This window comes from Phytophthora cinnamomi, assembly GCF_018691715.1.
Source record: "Phytophthora cinnamomi strain GKB4 chromosome Unknown Contig99, whole genome shotgun sequence".
NCBI classification, from domain to species: Eukaryota; Oomycota; class Peronosporomycetes; order Peronosporales; family Peronosporaceae; genus Phytophthora; species Phytophthora cinnamomi.
Genome location: NW_027151032.1, coordinates 507,289 through 529,624, shown reverse-complemented (window position 1 = coordinate 529,624; position 22,336 = coordinate 507,289). Strand labels below are relative to the sequence as shown.

Here is a 22,336-nt window from a genome sequence, read left to right as displayed (position 1 = left end):
CATTTCGCGAGACTGTTGCTGCTGCTGTTGCGGATCTTGATGGGGTTGCATTCCGAACTGGTTCACAGAGAGCTCGGACAGAACTCCCACGTTATGCATTCCGGGCTGCGCTGCGTTTAGCGCCGCCTGGAAAGACATGTTATCACTAACTCCCATTGTCACTGATCCACTCGGCATTCCCATAGAGAGCCCGCTGGGAAGTTCACCCGGACGACCCATTTGGCGTAGTGTGCCGCTCATAAGCCCAGCGGCAGCAGACCGAGGAGATGTAGCCATGTTACCGCTTACAGCCGCTGACGCGGCCCCCGGGTGTGCGGCACCTTTAGCCGCTCCAGTTGTGGCAGCGTTTTCGATGCGGCGCTTTAGAATGTCTTGCAGGTTGAGCCGGTTCTTGTAGTTCTGGTAATAGTTCTTGATTTGGGCTGCCGTCTTTGTTGGAATGTTTTCCGTAAGCGTCGCCCAATCCTTTCCGTATTGCTAATTCATAACAACACAAGAGTCAGCACAAAGGTCACACAAGTCAAAGCATACCATTTAATAGCAGGCAGAGCGTACCGAGAAGTACTTCAGGAAATCCGCCTTCTCTCCTTCCGTCCACTTTTGTACCACGCGTTTAGCCGGCGCTGCTGCATTCGCATTGCTGCTGCCAACTGCATTCGCTGATGGGGATAAGGACTTCGCATGAGGTGTAATGTTCCCGCCTGCACCTTTTTTCGTTGGGCCTGATCCTGGTGCTGAAACCGATACGGATCCAGCTACCGTTGCCGAGCTTGAGATCACATTGGTCTTCGGTGAAACATTTGCAGCACTTTGCTGGCTGTTCCGTCGTGAAGCAGGAGTGGCACCACCGCTCCGACTTGTCTTCTTTCCACCTTGTGTAACCCTGTCATCGCCTGGAATGGAAATACGAGGCGTAGTACGGGTGTTTGATGCAGCGCTTGGGGTTGTTGAGGAACCACCGGCACCTTTCTTCCTGCTGTGGTTCCCACCTTTTTCTCCCCCCGCGTTACCAATAGACTGAGAGGAGTTTACACCTGTCGGAGTATTTGCTGTCGCTGCCGCCGCACCCCCTTCTTGCATCTTCTTCATTTTTCGCTGCTGTTTTAGCTCCTTCTTCGTCAAGTGAGATCCTCCATTCTTTGAGTTTCCACTGGAGCCTGCTGCGTGCCCCTGTTGCTTATTCTTTGAGGACGTGGTTTCTTGGGATGTGCAGCCCGCGCTGCTGCCTGCCGCCACACCACTAACCGCAGATTCCAGCTCCTTGCTCGGGGTTGGATATTTCTTCAACCGTTCTTCGATGGATAAGGTAGAAACTTCGTAACCCGTACTGTACGAATTATCACTGAGTAAAGATGTATAATCCACCAGGAATGGCCGTTGCTGCCCCGCGATGAATTGTTCCAGCTGCTGCGTGTACAAGTTGAACTTCTCTTCGTCTGAAGTATCAGAGTCTCCCGAGTTGACGACATCATCAAGCTGCACACCCACCTCTGACGATGACGATCGAACGCACGGTGTATGGTCCGAACCAGACACCAACTTCAAGGCAGACAAAGCCTCGGCAGCACCACTACTAGTTCCTTCCGTATTTGACGTAATAGTACCATTTCCATCCACCTTTGAAACAGAACCTCGTAACAAACGCTGGGCACCTGCAGAATTGAGAATATTGTCTGAGGCTTGGTGAGAGCGAAAGTTTGATGGGTGAAGCAACAATTTCGCGACGTGCTCCGGGAACTGAACACCGAGACAAATTGCTGCACAAGCTGACAGATTCCAACAACTCCATGTGTTCTTAGATCCTGCTCCCCGGCGTCTCAATTGCTGTTCTCGTAGCAGCGCCTTGTAATCGGCCACTTTCTTAGTCCGATAGTAAAAGGCTATCACATCTCCGGTTGTCTTATTTCTCAAGAAAGATGAGATTTGCGGGAAGTTTTTGGGAAATTGCAAAAACTTGTCCATGTAAATGCATTTTTCCAAATCATTCCACGGGTTTATCTTCATCTCGGCCTTCTCCTTCAGTTTCCAGTCCGTCACAAGGCCATCCGCCATACAACTTTGACCATTTACAAAACGTGTAAAGTAACGTTGCTGTCGCTCTGCCGGCGTGATCAACATATCAGGAATGACTGTTGACAATGCATTTTTAAGTCGTTTCTTCCGAACTTCTTGGTCGATAAGTGCTTGAGCTTTCGCCTGCTCAATTTTCTCCAGATCGTTGTTATCCAAGTCACCACTAGAATTATTTGTTAACCGGGAGGAAGTTCGCACAGCACCCTCACTGCCAGCAGCTTCAGCAGCCTTCTCGGCTGCAACTAACTGCTGGACATGAGGGCTTTGGTGGTTAGTGTTCGTCGTTCGAATAGGTCCACTTTCACCCATACTTTTCAATTTCTGCTTCTGGAGCTGTTTCAGACGTAATTTGTCCTGCCGTTTCCGGTCCTTCTCCATCTTTTTCACTCCCATCTTCCACGACTTCTTCAGGTCGACGTAATCTCGGGCAAGTTTCTTCATGTACTCATGACGAGCACGATTCCGCATCCGTACCTTTAAGCGAACCTGGTCTGAAATTGCAGACCCGCGATCAATGTTCGCCTGGTAAAATGCGTAATCACTGGGTTGGTGGTAGACTTTCGTCGCCAACTGACCTTGCTCCATTCTCTTTGGAAGCTGCTCATTAGCAGCAGCCGTCTTTCGCAAATTATCTGAAAACACGCCCGCTAACAACTCGACAAACCTGGCATCTACAGCTACTTTCACTGGAGAAGGCACAGACACTTGACGAACCGAAAAATCAGAAGTATCGGTAGGGGAGTTTTCTACGCCACGATCAGCAGCTGCACTACCCGTCTTTGCAGTCTCAGTTTCTCCCGCAGACACAACCTTCGCATCGACCGGTTTTGGAGATGATTCCTGCTTGACCCCAGCACTTGCAATTGTTCTCTGCAGCGCTTTGATCTGCTTCTTCACACCCGAAATGTCTGAGTCCAAAACATCAATTGTGGAAAGAATTTCCTCCTTTGACGGTTTTGTCGGCGCAATGACATCATCTTCCATAACACTGCCACCCTCCACGCTCACCTGGTCACCATTCACTTCTGTTGCATTTGTCACAGGTGTAGGAGACTCCTTCGCAAGTATGGACATAGGCGACTTCACTTTTTCCGGAGTGGACATGACGACAGTCTTTTCCTCCGCAAATTGACTGTGCTGTTCATCGATCTCCCCAGTAACGTTTGGATGAGGCTTTTCCATTTCAGCTTGAATTGCTGACTGCTGCTCCTCTCCAGGTACATCAACCGTTGCATTGGCTTCTCCAGTTTTCGCTGGACTGGAATCGGTGACACCAACAGATGCAGCAACTTCACTGGTAGTATCCGCTTTTTCACACGAATTGTCATCGTTTTGCTGCATCAGGCCCTGACCCCATCCAATACGTGGCCGCTTTGTAGGTTGTGGTGGCGACGGGGCTACTAAACCTTGGCCCCAGCCCAACCGGGGTCTCTGGCGCTTTGTTGGTGTTCCTTCCCCAAGCAAGTTTGGAGACGGAGTTCCACGAATCACACCACTGGGAAGAGGGATATCTGGTAGCGCAGGCAACTCTTCACGTAACTGTGACTCCCGTACGTCGGTAAAACTTCTACGACTTGGGGAATTGGACGCACTGGTAGATGATTCCTTAATTGCTTGCACTCGTTCAGCTCCTGAGAATGAGCGTCTGTCCATCATACTATCCATTGAACCTGCTCGCATCAACTCTCTCCTCACCGCGTCTTCTTTCTTCAAGCCATCGTGGGGTGTTCTTCGTCGACCTTCAGCGTTGATTTCTGATGTAGTGAAATTGGGTTTTGGAGGAGATGACTTGTTCGAAAGAGATGAACTTGCGCGAGAAGTTTTACTTCCACCAGCATAACCCATTGAGTTTGCCGTCAAACGAACATCCGAAGGACTATGTGTCGAGGAGTAGTGAGTGCGTTCTGGAAGTGTTGAAAAGGATGCACGTCGATCGAGCGCAGGACGTCCGCTGCGTACAGGTGAGTTCTTCTGTGCTAGAGATGACGATTCAGCTCGCTGTTTTAGTACCTGTTTCTCTCCATGCGCTGATGCCAACGAAACCTCGGCGTGAAGCGATCTTTTTTCCTCCTCCTCCTCCCGTCGCCGGCTATCCGGTAAACCGAACGAGGAAAACGACGTTGACCGAGGTTTATTGCTGTCAGTGTACTCGGTGGATGATGGGTCAGTCCTGCTACGCTCAAGTTTAGCTCGCTTCTGACGACCTGTTCCAACCTCAGGCGAAGTGCTGATTGTATCAGTGGCTACAGCACGCTTTCCTTCTTGATGTTGCCCCACAGAGTTGTTGGAATGACTCAACGAATCATTTTGACTTGGCGACATCACCATCTCACCTTCTTCAACTTCTTTTGCGTCGGGTGTTGCGCGGTGAATTGCCTCCTGGACTTTCGCTGTTGACATCGTAACACCAGACTCTTCAACATCCAGCCTCTGCTGGACATGTTCAGGGTGAGTGGAACCTGTTACATCCTTTCGAGGTGCATTTTGAGCACTGCTTGGCTCGTCATCATCGCCAGCGATTTTCATCGCCACGTCAGATGCTGAGACCTCCCGTTGACTAGAACCTGATTGATCCTCAACTGAGACTCCACTCATATCCACGTCAACGTCGTGTGCGGAAACGGCTTCTTTGTCGGCCCTGACCTCGTCCATCAACTCTCGATCATGATTCTCCTTAGCGAAAGGGCTCTTACTTTCTTCGAGGTCCGGCATTTTAGAAGCAGGGGCGGCCGGAGCTGTTATCGTGTTTTCAACATTTGCCTTCGATTCAGGATCATGTAGAATTTCCGTACACAACTGCTCTTTATTCACCACCACCGCAGCGGAGTGTTTGTCTTCGACTTCGTTTAGCTCTGCTGCTGCACCCGATACTTCAGCAGCGTCCGATGAAGCATCAGCTGAACCAATCTCAACACGCGCACTGGTTGTGGAAGCGTCTTTGGCTGTGCTTAACAGTTCCTTAGCCTTAGACGTAGTCTTGTCGACTTGATCGTCTGTCGTGGTTTCTTCCGCATGTTTGGGCATCTTTTTGTCCTCCCAAGATTGCGCCGACACACTGTTTGTTTCTGGACTTGAACGTTCGTGTCGATCTCCAGTATCCACTCCAGTACTAGCCATTCTATCCATCGATTCCGCACGAGATCTCTGTTTCCCCTCATCATCTCCATCCACTGAAGGCGATCCATCCGCCCTACTTTTCGCCTCGTGCCTGTCCACTTCCCTCGACTCCATCCGTGACCTTGACTGCACAGTAGGCTCCACTTCGGCCCTCTCAGCAATGGAGCTCCTTGACACGGTTTCGCTAGGGTATCTGTCCCTCCTGTCGGCTGGAGATCTGTATTCGTCACTTGCAATTGGCGAGCTCGCCTCCCTCCGAAACGACGAGTAGCTGTCCGCACTTGGCCGAGGCGGTCTGGCAGACACACTCGCCGTCCGCTTCAAGCTGTTGTCCGTGGCGCTGGTCATATCGCGGTCCGTGCTGCCTGTATCACTTGGGGAGCGCGAGCCGAGCGACCTCTCACTGGTCGTAACATGGCACTCCTCGGGCTTCTCCTCGCCCTCCTCGGCGCTCGCCGACGGCTCGCTGTCCCTGTAATAATCCGACGAGTAGCTCGCCGTGCGCGCAAGCGACGTGGACCTGTTGCTCTCTCTCGTGCGTCCGCGATATGCCTGCTCGTAGTCGCGTTCGCGCTGGTCTCTGTCTCGTGTCTGTCGGTCGCGGAAGCCGGTGGCCTGGGCGGCGCCCTCGCCGCCGCTGCGGTCCCGGCTGATGGAGCGTCGATGCGGCATCGCCGACGCTTTGTACCGCACCTCCTTGGGGTAGAAGCGGTTGCCGCCCCGCTGGTAGCCGGCGTAGCGTCCACCGCCGCCGCGTCCGCCTCCTCTGGGCCACGAGTCGCGCTCTCTCGCGCGCTGGCGGCCGTCGAAGCTGCCGCCGCGCCCTCCGCGCCCAGAGGAGGCGTAGGGCCCCGCCGCCGGCGGGTTGCGGCCGCCGCGCTCCCAGTTGGCGAAGGTGCGGTGGCCTCTGGGCGAGAAGGACCTGGAGCGCGACCTGGAGCGCGAGCGCGGCGGAGACTTGGGCGAGTGCGACCTGGAGCGCGAGCGCGTGCGCTGCGAGGCCCTCGAGGGCGAGCGCGACACGGAGCGGCCTCTGGCGCGCGAGAACACGCGCTCCCGCGTGCCAGCGTCGTAGCCCACGGGCTGCTGCTGCTGCTGTTGCTGCTGGCGCTTGAAGTAGCCCCCGCGGCCGCCCGAGCCGCTGTAGGACGGCCGCGGGAAGCGGCTGCGCGGCGGAGAGCCGCGCCACTGCTGGCTCTGCTGGCTGTAGGCGGGCGACGCGCCCGCGCGCGCCGACTCGAGCGACTGGCGCTCCATGGAGCCGCGGGACGACGCCTTGAGCTGGACGATGCGGCCTCTGGGCGGCGCCGCCTCGCCGGGCTCGGGCGACGAGGCCCTGGACGAGTCCTCGGCCATGGCGTCGATCTCTCTCTCTAAGAATACTGCGGCTGCGACTGAGTGAGTGACCCTCCTCTGTGATAACCTATCGGGGGGCTTTCTCTTCCTGGCGCGCGCTTGGACAATGGAGGCGGCGGCCGCCGGCCGAACAGGCTGTTTGCCGGGGGATTAAACATGCCGTAAGACAGGATTACGCTGGCCGTGCTATGCGCCATCGCCTCCCCCTGTCGCCCAGGACAATAACGAACCGCCCAATCAGCGCAGGCCACGCTGATCCATCGGCTCAAGGGTAAGGCAGGGGCAGATCGCATTGAGACCGATGGAGCGAGCGCTCGGGGAGCCGGCGCTCGTGCTGTGCGGCGCCTGCATGGACCGCGAGGAGCGGCGCTGGCTGCCGCTGCGCTGCGCAGAGGACGGCGCGCTGCTGGTGCGCGACGTGTGCGTGCGGCCGAGCTGCCCGCGGCTGCAGGTGCGCGGCCACCTGTGCGTGGAGCACGTGCTGGAGCTGGAGCTGTCCTGGCAGGGCCACTACACGGTGCGAGCGTGCCACGGCTGCCGCGTCAGCGCCCTGCAGCTCTACGGCGAGAAGAGCGACGTGTGGTTCATCCTGGAGGCGGGCGAGCTCACACGTGGCGCCCACGGCGTCGAGCGGCGCGTCCGGCCGCCGACGTCGTCGGACGCGGACGCGGACGCGCCGCCTGTGCCCGTGCGCGCCCGTGTGGCGCCTGGGAAGCGGCCGCGGCCGCTGCGCAAGTCCAGTCGCTTCGTGAAGCAGCACGTGCAGAAGGAGCAGATGCTCGCGTTCGAGTGGAGCCTGGGCAACCTGCCGCTGGAGAAGAGCAAGCACCTGTGGCGAGACAACCTCAAGCGCGCCGAGATGGAGAAGGACCCGATGGCCTACTTCGCGGCGCAGAAACCGCCGGCCGAAGAGCCGCTGCCGGACGTCAACGCGCGACCGCAGCCGCTCGAGGTTTTCTGCGGCGTGCTCGGCTGCAAACGCTTCGCCAAGACGGACAACCGGTGCCGCTTCCACTCGGCCAAGTCGCTGCAGTTCGTGAAACCCCCGGTGGAGGCTGCGACGACAGGCTCGAAGACTGCTGCGGCCAAGTGAGCACGACAAGAGAAACAATATGAAGCGGAATGCTACCTGTTCGCCCGTCGGCCTATGGTTACTTAAGTTATGACTCGAAATCGAGAGAAATGGAGAGCGAGGCAGGAGCGGTCTGTGACGAAGAACACTCGTGAAGGAGTGAGGAAAGGTGTATGATGCATGAAGATGGCCAAATGAGTGAAGAGCCATAATTCACTTGTCTTTCACCCAGTTCATTTGGAATCTATTGCCATGAAGTCTATCAGGAGAAAAAAAATAACAAGATCCGACCTCGCCAATACAACCTGTTCGGAGTCGCACGATTGCAAAATACCACGCTGCCTGGCTTCCAACTGTTCCACTACCAAACTCAAGCATTATTATCTGCGGGCACTACTGGTGTTTTTTTTCAACGTGTGCAGAGCGAGCTAGTTACTACAAGAAAAGACATCAAGATTCGACAAGCCGCTCGAGGCATGATCGAGCGAGCGTTAAGAATTCGACAGCAGCGATAATCCTAGCGACGGCGCTGGCGGTTGAAGGCTCCGCCAGCGCCCATCGCGCCAGCACCTCCAAAACCTGCAGCACCTTGACCACCAGCTACACCCGCGAATCCGTTGGCGCCAGCCAGGCCGAAGTTCCCCATCGCACCTTGGCCGCCGATCCCACCGAATGCATTCCCGCCTTGCATACCGAAGCCACCCATGCCGTTTCCGTTGATGCCGCCACCGCCGTTCATCCCAGCACCAGCACCGCCGAACACCCCGCCACCGAGACCGCTCATCGGGTTGCCAGCGCCGAAGCCATTCATCGGACCGCCAGCCCCGAAGCCGCCCATCGGACTGCCACCGAAGGCACCACCAGTTGCACCAATCGCACCAAGTCCAGCACCAAGAGCGTTGTTGGTGTTACCAGCGGCGCCTGCTGGGGGCAAGAATGCACCAGGTTGTTGAGCTGCAGGTGCGGTTGCGCCCGCAAACCTAGTCGGTGCTGGTGTGGCCCTCGCCCTTCGAGGCACCGTCGCAGCTGGGGTTGCTGCAGGGTGTCCGCGCGTAGTTGTTGGAGCAGGAGTGGCGGGTGATCCAGGCGCACCGGGAGTTCCGGGGGCCGCAGGTGCTCCAGGTGCTCCAGGTGCTCCGGGTGCTCCTGGGGCTCCAGGAGCTCCAGGAGCTCCAGGGGCAACCACTGCAGTGTTGGTGCTAGCCACCACCGTGGACGGAACGCTGACCGGAACAGGGATATACTGCGGCACTTCAACGGGAACAGGAATGGCGATCTTCTTGACTTTCTTCACGTGGTGGTGATGGTGTTGGTGGTGGAAGTCTTCGTCACCTTCAGCTGCTGATGTGTCAGCGCTCTGTCGTAACCCGCGAAGTGCGGGCGTATTCGGCAAAGGTTGCTCGCTATCCGTGACAGCCAGAACACTCAGCGCTAGGATTACAGCAACGGTGGCGGCGCTCTTCATTGTCGAATACCGGTGACTTGGAGAGAGAAAAAGTCGGGGTGTCGATGGGAGAAGGGCTGTGTTGTCGCTCTCAAATTGGGGAATGCGTTGTGGGTTTGCGACACCGGGCGTGATATCACTGGTTTCACTGGTGCGTTACGACGCGATCCAAGTCAAATGGACGAAGTATGAAAGAGAGAGGTTGACCGAGTGTACGTGCATTTGCTTCACGTCAGTCGAAACGCCTGGTGATGGAGAAGTGTCGTTGCGCGTGACCACATCGCACCTCGAATGATGCTTTAGAAATGGCTATGGTGCTGAAGCTTTTTTGCTGACAAAATGTACTGTAGTGCTTTCATTTCAGTCTCGTTGCGTATTGATTGAGTTGATGGTTTACACCGTCAACACAATGTATATTTTTCATATGCGTTATCTTGTCCTGGGGCTGGCACGAAAATGACGATGTCTGTCGCTGAATTCACGCTGTTGTTACCGGTGTTGCTGTGAACAAGAAGGCATGCACGATTTGAGGGACCAAAGTTTGTGAGCTTGCGCACTACGCGCTCCTCGCCAAAGAGAGTAAAGAATACTCCGCCAGGGTCCACTCCATTTACCACCGCGTCCAGTACCTCCAAACAGAACTTGCAGTACCGCTTGTAATGAGCCTGAAACATGCAGTTATACACTTTGTCGCGCAGGTCGACGAATTCAACTAGATCCCGTTCGATTCGCAGCGTCGACCCGTGCGAATGCGTTCCATCTTGAATTGTAGGAGCACTAGTAGCAGATGAGCTTGAAGCGGTTGAGCATGAGTTGGTGGTCACTCGAGTGTGTGACGAATCCGCGAAAATATCGATCTTGTAGCGCACCTTGGCGTCTTGTCCGGAGCGCGAAATGCGAATGGCATCGACACTCCTGAGTTCCAAGAGCGCGTTTCGTCGAGCAGTCACAAATGCAGGCTCTAGCTGCGTTGACACGAACTTGACGCTGTGTTTTTCAGTCAGCTTTGGTAACATGGTTTCGATGGTCGGAATCGCACAGGTCCACGGGTGGATTGGAGGCAACTGCTGTGTGGTGCGATGCACATTCGAAAGTGACCATCCTCAACAAAGATGCTGTACTAAATAGTGCGCTGGGCATTTTGCGTATCATATGATACGATGTACTACGTTTTGTACTGTAACACTACAATGTGCAGGCTAAGGACACCGATAAAGCAGTCACATCCAACATGGTTGATTACCGCAAAATCGTACTACAAGTAATCTTGTCGATAGGATGAGCAAATTTTACACTGTTGTCCTCGAGTCAACGCGTTACTGTACGTCCTGTAGCTCATTCAATACAACCATAATCAAACGTGGACGTCTTGTAGTTAGTTCTTTTTCCACCAGCAAAGATTTCACGATGAGACTTTTCGTATGCCGCTGTAATCACCCTGGTTGGATGAGGTTAGCTGTTTTTATGCGTATGTTACAGACTGTGGTCGACCATTTGTGTGGAATGCATCTTGACCATTTGTGTGGAATGCATCGTTGACTATTTGTGTGGAATGCATCGAGGACAACAGTGTAAAAATTGCTCATCCTATCGACAGGATTACTTGTAGTACGATTTTGCGGTAATCAACCATGTTGGATGTGACTGCTTTATCGGTGTCCTTAGCCTGCACATTGTAGTGTTACAGTACAAAACGTAGTACATCGTATCATATGATACGCAAAATGCCCAGCGCACTATTTAGTACAGCATCTTTGTTGAGGATGGTCACTTTCGAATGTGCATCGCACCACACAGCAGTTGCCTCCAATCCACCCGTGGACCTGTGCGATTCCGACCATCGAAACCATGTTACCAAAGCTGACTGAAAAACACAGCGTCAAGTTCGTGTCAACGCAGCTAGAGCCTGCATTTGTGACTGCTCGACGAAACGCGCTCTTGGAACTCAGGAGTGTCGATGCCATTCGCATTTCGCGCTCCGGACAAGACGCCAAGGTGCGCTACAAGATCGATATTTTCGCGGATTCGTCACACACTCGAGTGACCACCAACTCATGCTCAACCGCTTCAAGCTCATCTGCTACTAGTGCTCCTACAATTCAAGATGAAACGCATTCGCACGGGTCGACGCTGCGAATCGAACGGGATCTAGTTGAATTCGTCGACCTGCGCGACAAAGTGTATAACTGCATGTTTCAGTCTCATTACAAGCGGTACTGCAACTTCTGTTTGGAGGTACTGGACGCGGTGGTAAATGGAGTGGACCCTGGCGGAGTATTCTTTACTCTCTTTGGCGAGGAGCGCGTAGTGCGCAAGCTCACAAAATTCATGGAGGATCTACTCGCGCGTACAGTGCAGCATGCATGCGTGGATACTCAAGGTTGCTGCTCAGCGCAGACTTTGGTCCCTCAAATCGTGCATGCCTTCTTGTTCACAGCAACACCGGTAACAACAACGTGAATTCAGCGACAGACATCGTCATTTTCGTGCCAGCCCCAGGACAAGATAACGCATATGAAAAATATACATTGTGTTGACGGTGTAAACCATCAACTCAATCAATACGCAACGAGACTGAAATGAAAGCACTACAGTACATTTTGTCAGCAAAAAAGCTTCATCACCATAGCCATTTCTAAAGCATCATTCGAGGTGCGATGTGGTCACGCGCAACGACACTTCTCCATCACCAGGCGTTTCGACTGACGTGAAGCAAATGCACGTACACTCGGTCAACCTCTCTCTTTCATACTTCGTCCATTTGACTTGGATCGCGTCGTAACGCACCAGTGAAACCAGTGATATCACGCCCGGTGTCGCAAACCCACAACGCATTCCCCAATTTGAGAGCGACAACACAGCCCTTCTCCCATCGACACCCCGACTTTTTCTCTCTCCAAGTCACGGATAGAGAGCAACCTCGTCCGATGGCTGGCGCCGAACCCAGGTATCCTGTTTATTTTTTATTTATTTCTTCATCTGATTCCGATTTGCCTATGAACCCATTTTCTCAGTCTGTCTGTACCTAACGGTTTTATAACGCGTTAAGTTCGTGGCGTTCCACACGCGTTTCTGCATAATAGAAGAGCGGCGCCGCCCGCAGCGAACGAAGAGGAAGGAGGCCGCCGCCGAGCACGCAGAGCGCCACACGCCACCACACTTCGCCGCCCATGGAGGTCGCATGGAGCCAGCTGCGGGAGGAGGCGCGGCGCCTGGCGCAGGACATCGGCCAGTCCGGGCGCGAGCACCACTCGCTGGCCAACAGCCGCGCCGCCTGGGCCGCCATCCGCGCCCACGGCGTGCCGCCCGAGCACCGCGAGTGGGTCTGGCCCATCCTGCTGCACGACCAGGCACGTCTGCGTCCCTCGGAGGCCCCGCGACGAACTCCCAGAGTTTCTAACGTGTTATCATTTATTGTTCTTATCATTTTCTTGTGCAGAGTATGAAGCTGCAGCGGCAGAGCGAGGGCAGCGCCACCTACAGCCAGCTACTGCACGGCATGGACGAGGACCTGCAGGAGAAGACGGACCCGGAGACCAGCAGCTCGCTGGAGCAGGCGCAGGAGGAAGCCATGGAGCGGTTCCACCACTTGAACCCCTTCCAGGAGCGCAAAATCAGACGCATCCTGCTGGCCTACGCCAAGTCCAAGGAGGCGTTCTACTACTGCCACGGTATGGTGGAGTCGTGCGTTGTGCTCAGCACGTTTCTCGTGGAGGAGGATGCCTTCTGGGGCTTCCGGATGCTGCTAGAGACGCTGCTGCCGAAGTACTTTGACGAATCCGTCGTGGATTTCCACACAGACTGCCTCGTGCTGCAGGAGCTGCTCCGTGTGCATGATCCGGCCCTAAGTGAACATTTCGCAATGCTCGGTGTGTCGATTCAGCTGCTGTGCACAAAGTGGTTCTTCTCGTTTTTCGCCGAGTCCATGCCGTTCGACGTTGTGTGCCGACTCTATGATATCATGTTTGTGGATATCTGCAGTCTGCAGATGAGCTCGAAGATTATCTTTTCGACATCGCTGTCAGTATTATTATATCTAAGCTCGGCGCTCGTGGAGATTCAGGATGTGAACGTGGTGCTGGAGGTTATCAACGAATTTTGCTGGACGACACTGAACGAGTATTCCGTGGCGGAGTCTTTTTTAGATCTTGCCATGTTCATGCACGAACAAATTGACGATGGTGAGTTGGGTGGGCTACGCCAAAAGTACAGAGCACAATTAGCGCAGGAGGAAGAGCAGCGGAAGACTATGCAGCGGAAAATTCAGACGAAAAAAAGCAGCAAAAAGCTTAAGCTGGATAAACAGGGATCTGCCGAGCAGCAGGAACAGCCACGCAAAGGCAGAATTCACAGCATCAAATTGCTTATTCAGTGGAGGAAGCACATGATCGATGACCCCGATGCACCAGCGGGCCAGACAAAGAGAAGAATTAGCAGCAGGGTAAGCAGTGACTCGAGCGAAAAAAATCGATGTGGTCGCGGCAGTAGGACACGCAGTCGTGAGCAAGAAAGCTCATCGTCAAGCAGCGGTGACGAATCTCGAGGTGAAGAAAGTGGAGAAGCAGGACTTGAAATCGTGACGACTCCATCAGAAAAGGAAATGTTGGCTAGAGTTTACCAAGGTATCAGCAAGATAAATCGTCGGCGGTCACGTACATCGTCGTCGATGCGAAATTTTTCTCTAAAAGGCGCAGATGGGCCGCTTGGCTCGATGTCTTCTCGTAGCCTGTCCCTGTCCAACTCGGTTCTCAGCAATACCTCATCAACTAGAGAAGGGGACGACACGAGCCAACCGGGTGAGATGGATCCAGAAGATGAAGAGGCACTGTGGGAGCGCCTTCGAGTATCAGGAACTCCTAAGGTTGTTATCCGCCACAGTAAGAACGGTGTACCAGATGCACATCGATCGTGGGTATGGCCAATTTTGATTAACCAGCTCCCAGCACCACCAGATCTACCTCGAAACCTTGCGGCAGTAAAAAATGAAGACGAAGAGGCGCTCTTAGACCGTGAAATCGCCAAGTCGATTGAAAATGACATCACAAGAACAAGAAATTTGCGAAATGATCAAGTGGTTCCGATGCGGCGAGTACTCACGGCGTTTGCCAATCGCAATCGGCGTGTGGGATACTGCCAGGGCATGAACGAAATCTTGGTAGTGCTTTTGCAGTATTTAGACGAGGACCAGGCGCTTCGAGCACTTACTTTACTGATTGAAGTCCTCCTGCCTGCCTACCATGTTGATTCTATGATTGGACTTCATACGGACTGTGCGGTAATGAATACGCTGTTGCGGCAGAACGATGCAGAGCTACATGCCCACCTCAACGAGCTTGGACTAAACATGGAAATCCTCTGCACGAAGTGGCTCGTGACGTGCTTTCTTACGTCTCTTCCATCCTTTTGCGGACTCAAGGTGATCGACATGCTCCTTGCCCGTTCAAAGGAAAAGCAGCGTGCTTCTCGCGTATTGCTTGGAGTAGGAATGTCCATCTTCTTCACGCTACGCGGGACCCTACTAGAGGCTAAGGATGCAGGGGAGGTGTTATTAGCCATCAATGAGTACTTCGCACGCGAAATGACGAAGACTACGGTTGAGATGGATAAATTCCTTCACTTTTGCCTCATTATTACGGACCAACTGGAGCCAGACATTGTTGAGGAGTTCCGCATGGTGCATAAGGACGAAGTGATGGAGCGGTTCGCTGCGTTTGAAGCCAAGAAAATCGAAATGCGGCAGCAACTGGAAGAGGCGAAAGCAAAGCAGCGAAAAGCGACTAGTGCCCCCCCGTCACCTTCAAAAATCGACCGGCTTTCTACCTTGTCAGCATCGAGTATTATGTCGGGCAAAGCCAACACACATAATCGGAAATCAGGTTTGTCTTCATATATTAGCAACCCACTGCGAGGCAGCGGGGGTGGCAAAACGACGACCGGAGGATCAGGTGATGAACATCGCAAACGTTATCAGCGAGTAGATGTTCTGCAAACGCACCACAGTTTCAGCGAGGATTTAGAGAAGATGGAGGACCAGCTGGAGGACCTTGCGGATTTATTTCTTCGTGGAAAGATCGACGAAAAGGAGCACTCGTGCATTCGGGCGCAAATCGTACGTAAATGGTGCAAGGGCATGAACTCACCACAGTCCGCAATGGTTCGAGTGCAGTCTGTAAAACACACTTATTGCGAACGGAGCGGCGGCGAAGGCTATACGAACAGCGCACCTGGTTCATTAGAGGCACCGGTGCGGAATAGCTTCGCGGGCGAGGCTGAGGGGATGCATCGCGGGAGAAAAGGATCGATTTCGCTTTATGGGCGCATGAAGAAAGCTCAGAAAAGTGCGCTCGCCATATTTAAGTCGACATTTGAATGAAAGCACCAGTGCGTGCGCGGTGAATACGTCTAAAGATAGGGACTATGCATGCTTTCCCGTAAGGTGCTACTACGCAGCTATTATTACCGGATTGCTGGTAAATATCACCACTGAAAAAAAGTGTGGCGCTCCGACAACGTGTAACATCAGAAGAAGTTCCTACCCAATAGTGACTTGAAGCCTTAGAGGTTCACCTGTTGCTGCTGGCTGTTTAAGTGAGTAAAGCGCCGGAAAGACGAGTGGCGCTCATTCTAATTTGTTGCCACCGACATCCTGTGGATGCAGTGGGCCCATCCACCAGGGCTTGACGACGCTTTCTTGGACGAACTACTACTGCCAGAGACTTCTCGTAACGTGACACAACTCGTATACTCGACACTACCCCGGCCACCAATGGAGTTGCCTCGAAAACGAGTCGGCAGAAAAAGCAAGGTGTCGGAGTACCCACTCAACGCACCATCCACGGTTGTCCGTCAAGCGCTATTCCCAAGTGGCCCGGGGTCATATCCCGGTCAGATAACTCCTCTCCATAAACCCAAGGAATGCCGACCACAAAACATTGATCGTGAAAATTGGGCGCTGGATCTCCCAAACGAACACAAATGGCGCGAAATGGGCTGGAACACATCCTACCCGGCGGAGTATTTGCTGCAGGCGAACAATAAAGACTATAAACAGACACTGGCATACTCTGAAGAACTTCGGCAAAGGCAAGAGTTGCTGGATCCAATCGATACAACGAGCGGGGCTAGAGTAGGCAAGTCCCCCATAAAAGGAGGGTACTTTCCTCGATCCACCAGCTTTTCCAACACGACAACGACTGCTACCACTCGCGGTATCGCCGAGGTAGGCTCAGCGCAATGCGACGAGGAACGCACACTGCTGAAAAACACGATGTTGCGGGAGGGCTTGCTGGCGAAGCTGTATGATTTGATCAAGGCAGCCACTCCACCGCAGTCGCTGCTCCAACCCCATCTTCCTCCAAAAGAACCGGTATTTGATGTTTCGAAGGGCACTGAGGTGCTTCACTTGCTGCTACAGTTGCGTGATGTGGGCGTGCTTGTGATGGAAAGTATTTTGCGATGGCATGAGCTACGTGTGCGGCTCGCACCAATGGTACCGTTAGCTCCGTTTTGTTTTGAGAACCACAACTACTGCGCCAAGATGTTGTCGGATTTAAACTTTTTGAGCACTATCAAAACGCTCGGATCGGTGTTGGGCGTGAATCCGTCAACGATGAAGCAGAATCCCTTTATGATGCCTGCACCAATCCCTGAACGAAACTTTCAAGGACTGCGCGAAAAACCGTGGCGAAGCTTACGCCTGTTTGTAAGCAAAGGAGATCCAGTTCAGCGTGTTGCGGATGCTGAAAAATATCTAGTGTGGTGCCTTCTCAATTTGCAGGACTCACTGCCACCTGGGCTAGCGTCTCCTACTCGCTCTGTTTATGGTGGCAACTCGCCTTCCTCGTCATCACTTCGCAAGAAAGAGCAGCAGCAAAAAGTGACCTGGCAAAAACGGGCAGAAAAGCAACTTGAGCTGCTATCGATGCCCCTGGAATCGCTATCGGGACCAACGTACATTCAAGACTCGTCAAAAATGATGAAGAGAAAAGGAATGCTTCCGTCGTTACCACAGTCTCCCCCAAAAAACCTTAGACAACTTATGGAGAATGTACACCACAGCGGAGGCGAGGAAGAAGACTACAGACGCAGTGATAACAACCGTAGCAAACTGCTTCGGACACGCTGGAGTGGGGAGGAGTTCTCAGCTAACGCCGCTGATTTTGAGGCACTTGGGGCACTGGATGCACCTCCGCATCACATGGTAACATTGGTTGCCGCAAGCGTTCTAATCCTTCTCAGCCCCGCTGACCAACTTCCAAAAGATTTATCGTGGCGTTCATGCCAGAAAATGCTTCGGCACGGCAAGAAATTAATCCAGCGGGTGCAAGTGTTTGATGTGACGGCTGTACCGGGCTTCAAGTGGAAGGCACTTGTGCCATTCCTGCAAAACGAACACTTCCAGCCCAAGTTTCTTGCACAATTTTCCTGTGCTGCTAGCAGCATGTGTGCCTGGGTGTTCTCGGTTTTGCGGGCCGCTCAACAGCAGGACTACGAGCGCCTCGGGTTACACACAAGTAGCGGCCTTGATGCGGGTGGTGATGAGGACCGTCTCGAATTGCTTTCAGAGCTGGAGGTCGACGCTGCCCCAACAAGTCCAGAGCCGAGCAAAGACAACCCTACTTCGTGGAACGCTAATGGAGATAATGAGGGACTGTTACCGCCACTACAACGGTCAAGAAGCAGTAAGCGTGTGAGCATCGGCAACGCTGAGGTTCTTTTCATTAACGAAAACCAGCCAGTCATGATGAGTACACCGCGGGGTAGCTCGCGCTCTTCATCCCGACGAAGTGAGAGTCCCGTCACTACCAGCAAGAAAAGCAACTTCACCGTCACCAGTTTGCACAGCGGTGGAGAGAGCAACGCTCTTCTGCGCACCAGTCCGTGGACGTATCGTGGAGTAGTTTACTTCGTGTCCTTCTTCCTTCAGCAGGTGAAAGAGCGATTGCAGCAGCAGGACGAAGAGGAATCTGCCGACGAGCCCGATGACCGTCGGCTGATGATCAAAATCTACGAACCCATGAGCTCTGTGGAGTCGCAGATGTCTGTGGACACTGAGGACTTGCGCCAAGACTTCGGCGAACAAGCGCTGGTGGCGTTTCAAAGCGGCCAGTACCGAACTCTCTGCGATCTCATGCTGCAGCAGCTTGACCGGATGATGGGCACGAAAGCTGCCCCACCGACACCACCTCAGCCTCCCAAGGACACGATACCGACAGCTGCAGGAGAGGCAGCAGTGGAGTCTCCGTTGCTTCAAGATGGGGGCCGGAAGCAAGCAAGCGCGGTCGATTTGCTGTTACAGGATTCAGACGGCGATTACGAGGATCGCGTCGACCGACCTGAGGTCGTCGATGAACCGACCGCGGATGAACCGACATCGACATCGTCATCACCGCCCAACAATTCCCTGGATGTTGAGACCCTGGAAGCTTCGGCCCTGAAGATCCAGTGCGCAGCACGGCAGCAGCAAGCACGCGGCAAGGTGAACCGCGTTCGCACTCAAAAGAAGCAGGCAGAGAACATGGACGCGTCGGCACTACGGATCCAGTGTGCGGCACGGCAGAAGCAAGCTCGACTCAAGGTGGACCGCGTACGGGTTGAGAGGGCGCAGCAGGCCGACGCTGTCCCGGAGACTGACGAGGACGAAAGCTGCGACGCAATCGATGAGCCCGACAGCAGAGACGCTGACGTTCCGGAGGTCGATGCGGCGGTGGTGCCGCCGGAGTCGCGGCCCGGCACCGTCATGAGCTACGCGTCCGACCAGTTCGAAGACGACGTGCGAGATAACGAGCTTGACACTGAGCAATAGCAACCACCCATTCCCATTCGTGCCATCATTGCCTGGGGGCAGCCAGTCGCTGCCTCGTCCTACGTTGCATCGATGTCGGTTGAGACTTGATTACAGCGGCTCAGGAATCGTAGACAGCACGGATTCGGTGTCGCACATGTATCCATCTCGTCGTTCATTGGCTGTCTACCACCTTTTAACACCGATCTGTGACCCGCCTGTGGCAGCAGTTCGTCCATCGATCCGTTGCGCCCATGCAATCCTTCGACGCACTTGCCAGTTTGCCCCAGAGGACGCACCCCCACCTGCCCATCCTCCCGTCCTCCTGTCCACACGTCCAATGATCTCGCGCACACACGTCCTGGGCGTGATCGGCGGCTCCAGCCTCTTCCACGCCAAGAGCTTCTCGGCCAACCTGGTGGAGCAGGTCGTGGAGACCGAGTTCGGCGCCGTCGTGTGTCACGTCGGCGCCTGGCAGCCGCAGGTCTCCGCCACCGCCACCACCACCGCCGAGCAGCCGCAGGACGAGGTGGCGTCCTCGCTGCAGCTCGTGTTCGTGCAGCGCCACCACGCCGACCCGGACGGCGAGTACCGCCAGCCGCGCCAGATCAACTTCCGCGCCATCGCGCTGGCGCTCAAGACGCTGCGCTGCGAGGCCGTTGTGGGCATCTACTCGGTGGGCTCCATGACGGCGCAGATCGGCGTGGGGCGCTTCGTGGTGCCCGAGGACTTCTTCAGCCCCTTCGACATCATGCACCTGTCCAAGGACTACGACGCGCACGTGGTGCCCGAGCTGCACCCGAAGCTGCAGCAGGCCATCGTGCTGGCACTGCAGGACGGCGGCTTCCACCCGCACGACGGCGGCGTCTACGTGCAGACGGCGGGCCCTCGCTTCGAGACCAAGTCCGAGGTGCGCTTCTTCGCGCAGTTCGGCCAGCTCATCGGCATGACGGGCGCCAACGAGGCCGAGCTGCTCAACGAACTGCGCGTGCCCTTCGCCATGTTCTCCATCGTGGACAACCTGGCCAACGGCATCGGCGACCCACTCACGCTCGAGGCCTTCAAGGCCACGCAGAAGGCCAACGCCGACCAGATGGAGCGCGCCGTCGTCCACGTGCTGGACGAGCTGACCAGCCGCAAGACGCTGGCTGCGTTCGCGCCATGAAGTTGGTCCCAGAGCCCCCAGCCAGCCTAGTCCGCGTAGTCGCGCGAACGGGAAGAAACTCGGCAGCTCTTGTCGCTAGCCATAGCCCACTCGAGCCCCCGAAACGTATGAAATATATAAGAGCAAGTATCGTTCCCTCACTCAGTCTTAACTTCATGGCACCGAGTTGCTCGTGGTGATACTCGAGATGAGCTTATCCTCGCCACCGCACGCTCATCGAATATTTCCAACTTGACATTTCTATTGCGATATTTGTCATAAGGCGTCAATAGGAGGTCAAGATGGCGCAGGACGAGGCGGACGTGGCGTTCATGCGCCTGGCGATCGCGGAGGCGCACCGCTCCCAGCCGTCGGAGAACGCCTACTGCGTGGGCTGCGTTGTGGTCCGCGATGGTGAAGTGCTGAGCGCCGGCTTCTCGCGCGAGCTGCCGGGCAACACGCACGCGGAGCAGGTGGCGCTGCACAAGCTCAACTTCGAGGCGCAGGGGGCCACCGTCTACACCACCATGGAGCCCTGCAGCAAGCGCGTGTCGGGCAACGTCCCGTGCGTGCAAAGCTGTCTTCGCGCGGGCGTCGCGCGCGTGGTCATCGGCGTCATGGAGCCCAAGACGTTCGTCATTTGCGAGGGGGTCAAACTGCTCCAAGACGCGGGCGTGGACGTGAAGCTGCTCCAGGGACTCGAGGCTGACTGCCTCGCGCCGAATGCGCACCTAAACCTCGTCTTCTAGTTTCGGGGGGTGCTCACTTAGCCCCGAAGACTAACTAGACAGATGAGTGAAATGAAATACTCTCGGGTCACCTGCGAATTTCTCCATCATCCACGATGCTGACAGGAAGAGGACAGCCCAGTCTTTAGTTTCTCGCGGAGTAGTTGCACAAGCTCTCTTGTCATTCTCCATTTCGCGAGCGACAAAGCATTTCACTTCTTCAATAACGCAACAACCACAAGCGATGAAGAGCGCCGCGGTTATTGCTGCCATCCTAGCGTTGACCGGTGTGACCGTCACGAATGGAGCTGAATCTGTGCCTCGCGGCCTGCAGCAGGGATCCGACATGCCAGCGACTGAAGGCGATGAAGACTTCCACCACCATCACCATCACCACCACGTGAAGAAAGTCAAGAAGATCGCCATTCCTGTTCCCGTTGAAGTGCCGCAGTATATCCCTGTTCCGGTCAGCGTTCCGTCCACAGTGGTGGCTAACACCAACACTGCAGTGGTTGCCCCTGGAGCTCCTGGAGCCCCTGGAGCACCCGGAGCACCTGGAGCACCTGGAGCACCTGGAGCACCTGCGGCCCCCGGAACTCCCGGTGCACCTGGATCACCCGCCACTCCTGCTCCGACAACTACACGCGGACGCCCCGCAGCAACCCCAGCTGCGACGGTGCCCCGAAGGGCGAGGGCCACACCAGCACCGACTAGCTTTGCGGGTGCAACCGCACCTGCAGCTCAACAACCTGGTGCATTCTTGCCCCCAGCAGGCGCCGCTGGTAACACCAACAACGCTCTTGGTGCTGGACTTGGTGCGACTGGTGCAACTGGTGGTGCCTTCGGTGGCAGTCCGATGGGCGGCTTCGGGGCTGGCGGTCCGATGAATGGCTTCGGCGCTGGCAACCCGATGGGCGGTCTCGGTGGCGGGATGTTCGGCGGTGCTGGTGCTGGGATGAACGGCGGTGGCGGCATCAACGGAAACGGCGTGGGTGGCTTCGGTATGCAAGTCGGGAATGCATTCGGTGGGATCGGCGGCCAAGGTGCAATGGGGAACTTCGGCCCGGTTGGTGGCAACGGATTCGCGGGTGCAGCCGGAGGCCAAGGTGCTGCAGGTTTTGGAGGTGCTGGCGCGATGGACGCTGGCAATGGCTTTGGAGGCTTCAACCGTCGTTAACGCAGGAGTTTTCGTCTTTGATGGCGAGCACCCATCTTTGTTCATGTTACATGTAGGCTACATGATGTAGCATCAGGCTAACCATAGGCGTACAGTACGATACTGGTAACCCAAGAAAGGAAAAAAGTTTAGCCCTTAACTCAGCTTCCTTTGATCTCTATCACCTTGCTCACGCATTGCAAGTTGCAACTTGCAACCTTCCTTTCCGAGTGCGCACAAGCCCATGTGAGAAGGTTTTTGCCGTGATGGAATATTTTGCTGCAGATCAACTAGCACCTTGAGATGAACAGACCTATTTGGGGGGTGCTTGGCAAGGCCATTTGAGACCCCCATCGCTGTCGCAACAGCTACCGACCGACCGACTATCAGGCATCAACTTGGTAATATATTGGTTCGGGCAACTTCTGTCGGCTCCTGATAGTTTACAACTCGGCGCAGAAG

The 22,336-nt window shown here is 55.0% G+C and overlaps 8 protein-coding genes across 11 annotated transcripts; 6 read left to right on the top strand and 2 right to left on the bottom strand.

Annotated features, from left to right (window-relative positions):
* Positions 1 to 145: 145 nt before the first annotated feature.
* IUM83_08466 (Nuclear receptor coregulator SMRT/SMRTER) lies at positions 146 to 6,546 on the bottom strand (the record flags this gene model as incomplete). Its single annotated transcript, XM_067932842.1, has 4 exons — positions 146 to 193; positions 289 to 477; positions 556 to 659; positions 5,499 to 6,546. 4 exons carry the CDS (start codon positions 6,544 to 6,546, stop codon positions 146 to 148), a joined length of 1,389 nt encoding a protein of 462 aa, XP_067783482.1.
* Positions 6,547 to 6,847: 301 nt separating this feature from the next.
* IUM83_08465 (uncharacterized protein) lies at positions 6,848 to 7,639 on the top strand (the record flags this gene model as incomplete). The annotated part of the gene is made up of 1 exon (XM_067932841.1): positions 6,848 to 7,639. The coding sequence occupies one exon, from the start codon at positions 6,848 to 6,850 to the stop codon at positions 7,637 to 7,639; it is 792 nt and encodes a 263-aa protein (XP_067783472.1).
* Positions 7,640 to 8,135: 496 nt separating this feature from the next.
* IUM83_08464 (uncharacterized protein) lies at positions 8,136 to 8,456 on the bottom strand (the record flags this gene model as incomplete). The annotated part of the gene is made up of 1 exon (XM_067932840.1): positions 8,136 to 8,456. One exon carries the CDS (start codon positions 8,454 to 8,456, stop codon positions 8,136 to 8,138), a length of 321 nt encoding a protein of 106 aa, XP_067783483.1.
* A 3,776-nt stretch (positions 8,457 to 12,232) lies between these two features.
* IUM83_08463 (GTPase activating protein) lies at positions 12,233 to 15,435 on the top strand (the record flags this gene model as incomplete). Of its 3 annotated transcripts, XM_067932838.1 has the most annotated exons (4): positions 12,233 to 12,412; positions 12,502 to 12,891; positions 13,126 to 13,503; positions 14,200 to 15,435. In XM_067932838.1, the coding sequence occupies 4 exons, from the start codon at positions 12,233 to 12,235 to the stop codon at positions 15,433 to 15,435; spliced, it is 2,184 nt and encodes a 727-aa protein (XP_067783558.1). The 3 variants fall into 3 exon arrangements, with proteins under 3 accessions (XP_067783558.1, XP_067783557.1, XP_067783559.1); XM_067932839.1 differs by lacking the exon at positions 14,200 to 15,435 and having other exon boundaries at positions 12,233 to 12,385; positions 12,502 to 12,935; positions 13,126 to 13,132; XM_067932837.1 differs by lacking the exons at positions 12,233 to 12,412; positions 12,502 to 12,891; positions 13,126 to 13,503 and having other exon boundaries at positions 14,311 to 15,435.
* A 1,914-nt stretch (positions 15,436 to 17,349) lies between these two features.
* IUM83_08462 (Dynein heavy chain 17) lies at positions 17,350 to 18,867 on the top strand (the record flags this gene model as incomplete). Of its 2 annotated transcripts, XM_067932836.1 has the most annotated exons (2): positions 17,350 to 18,402; positions 18,488 to 18,499. In XM_067932836.1, the coding sequence occupies 2 exons, from the start codon at positions 17,350 to 17,352 to the stop codon at positions 18,497 to 18,499; spliced, it is 1,065 nt and encodes a 354-aa protein (XP_067783480.1). The 2 variants fall into 2 exon arrangements, with proteins under 2 accessions (XP_067783480.1, XP_067783481.1); XM_067932835.1 differs by having other exon boundaries at positions 17,803 to 18,867.
* Positions 18,868 to 19,186: 319 nt separating this feature from the next.
* IUM83_08461 (methylthioadenosine phosphorylase) lies at positions 19,187 to 20,011 on the top strand (the record flags this gene model as incomplete). Its single annotated transcript, XM_067932834.1, has 1 exon — positions 19,187 to 20,011. The coding sequence occupies one exon, from the start codon at positions 19,187 to 19,189 to the stop codon at positions 20,009 to 20,011; it is 825 nt and encodes a 274-aa protein (XP_067783348.1).
* A 281-nt stretch (positions 20,012 to 20,292) lies between these two features.
* On the top strand, positions 20,293 to 20,739 carry IUM83_08460 (Cytidine deaminase-like protein; the record flags this gene model as incomplete). The annotated part of the gene is made up of 1 exon (XM_067932833.1): positions 20,293 to 20,739. One exon carries the CDS (start codon positions 20,293 to 20,295, stop codon positions 20,737 to 20,739), a length of 447 nt encoding a protein of 148 aa, XP_067783479.1.
* An 835-nt stretch (positions 20,740 to 21,574) lies between these two features.
* IUM83_08459 (uncharacterized protein) lies at positions 21,575 to 21,895 on the top strand (the record flags this gene model as incomplete). The annotated part of the gene is made up of 1 exon (XM_067932832.1): positions 21,575 to 21,895. The coding sequence occupies one exon, from the start codon at positions 21,575 to 21,577 to the stop codon at positions 21,893 to 21,895; it is 321 nt and encodes a 106-aa protein (XP_067783365.1).
* Positions 21,896 to 22,336: the final 441 nt, after the last annotated feature.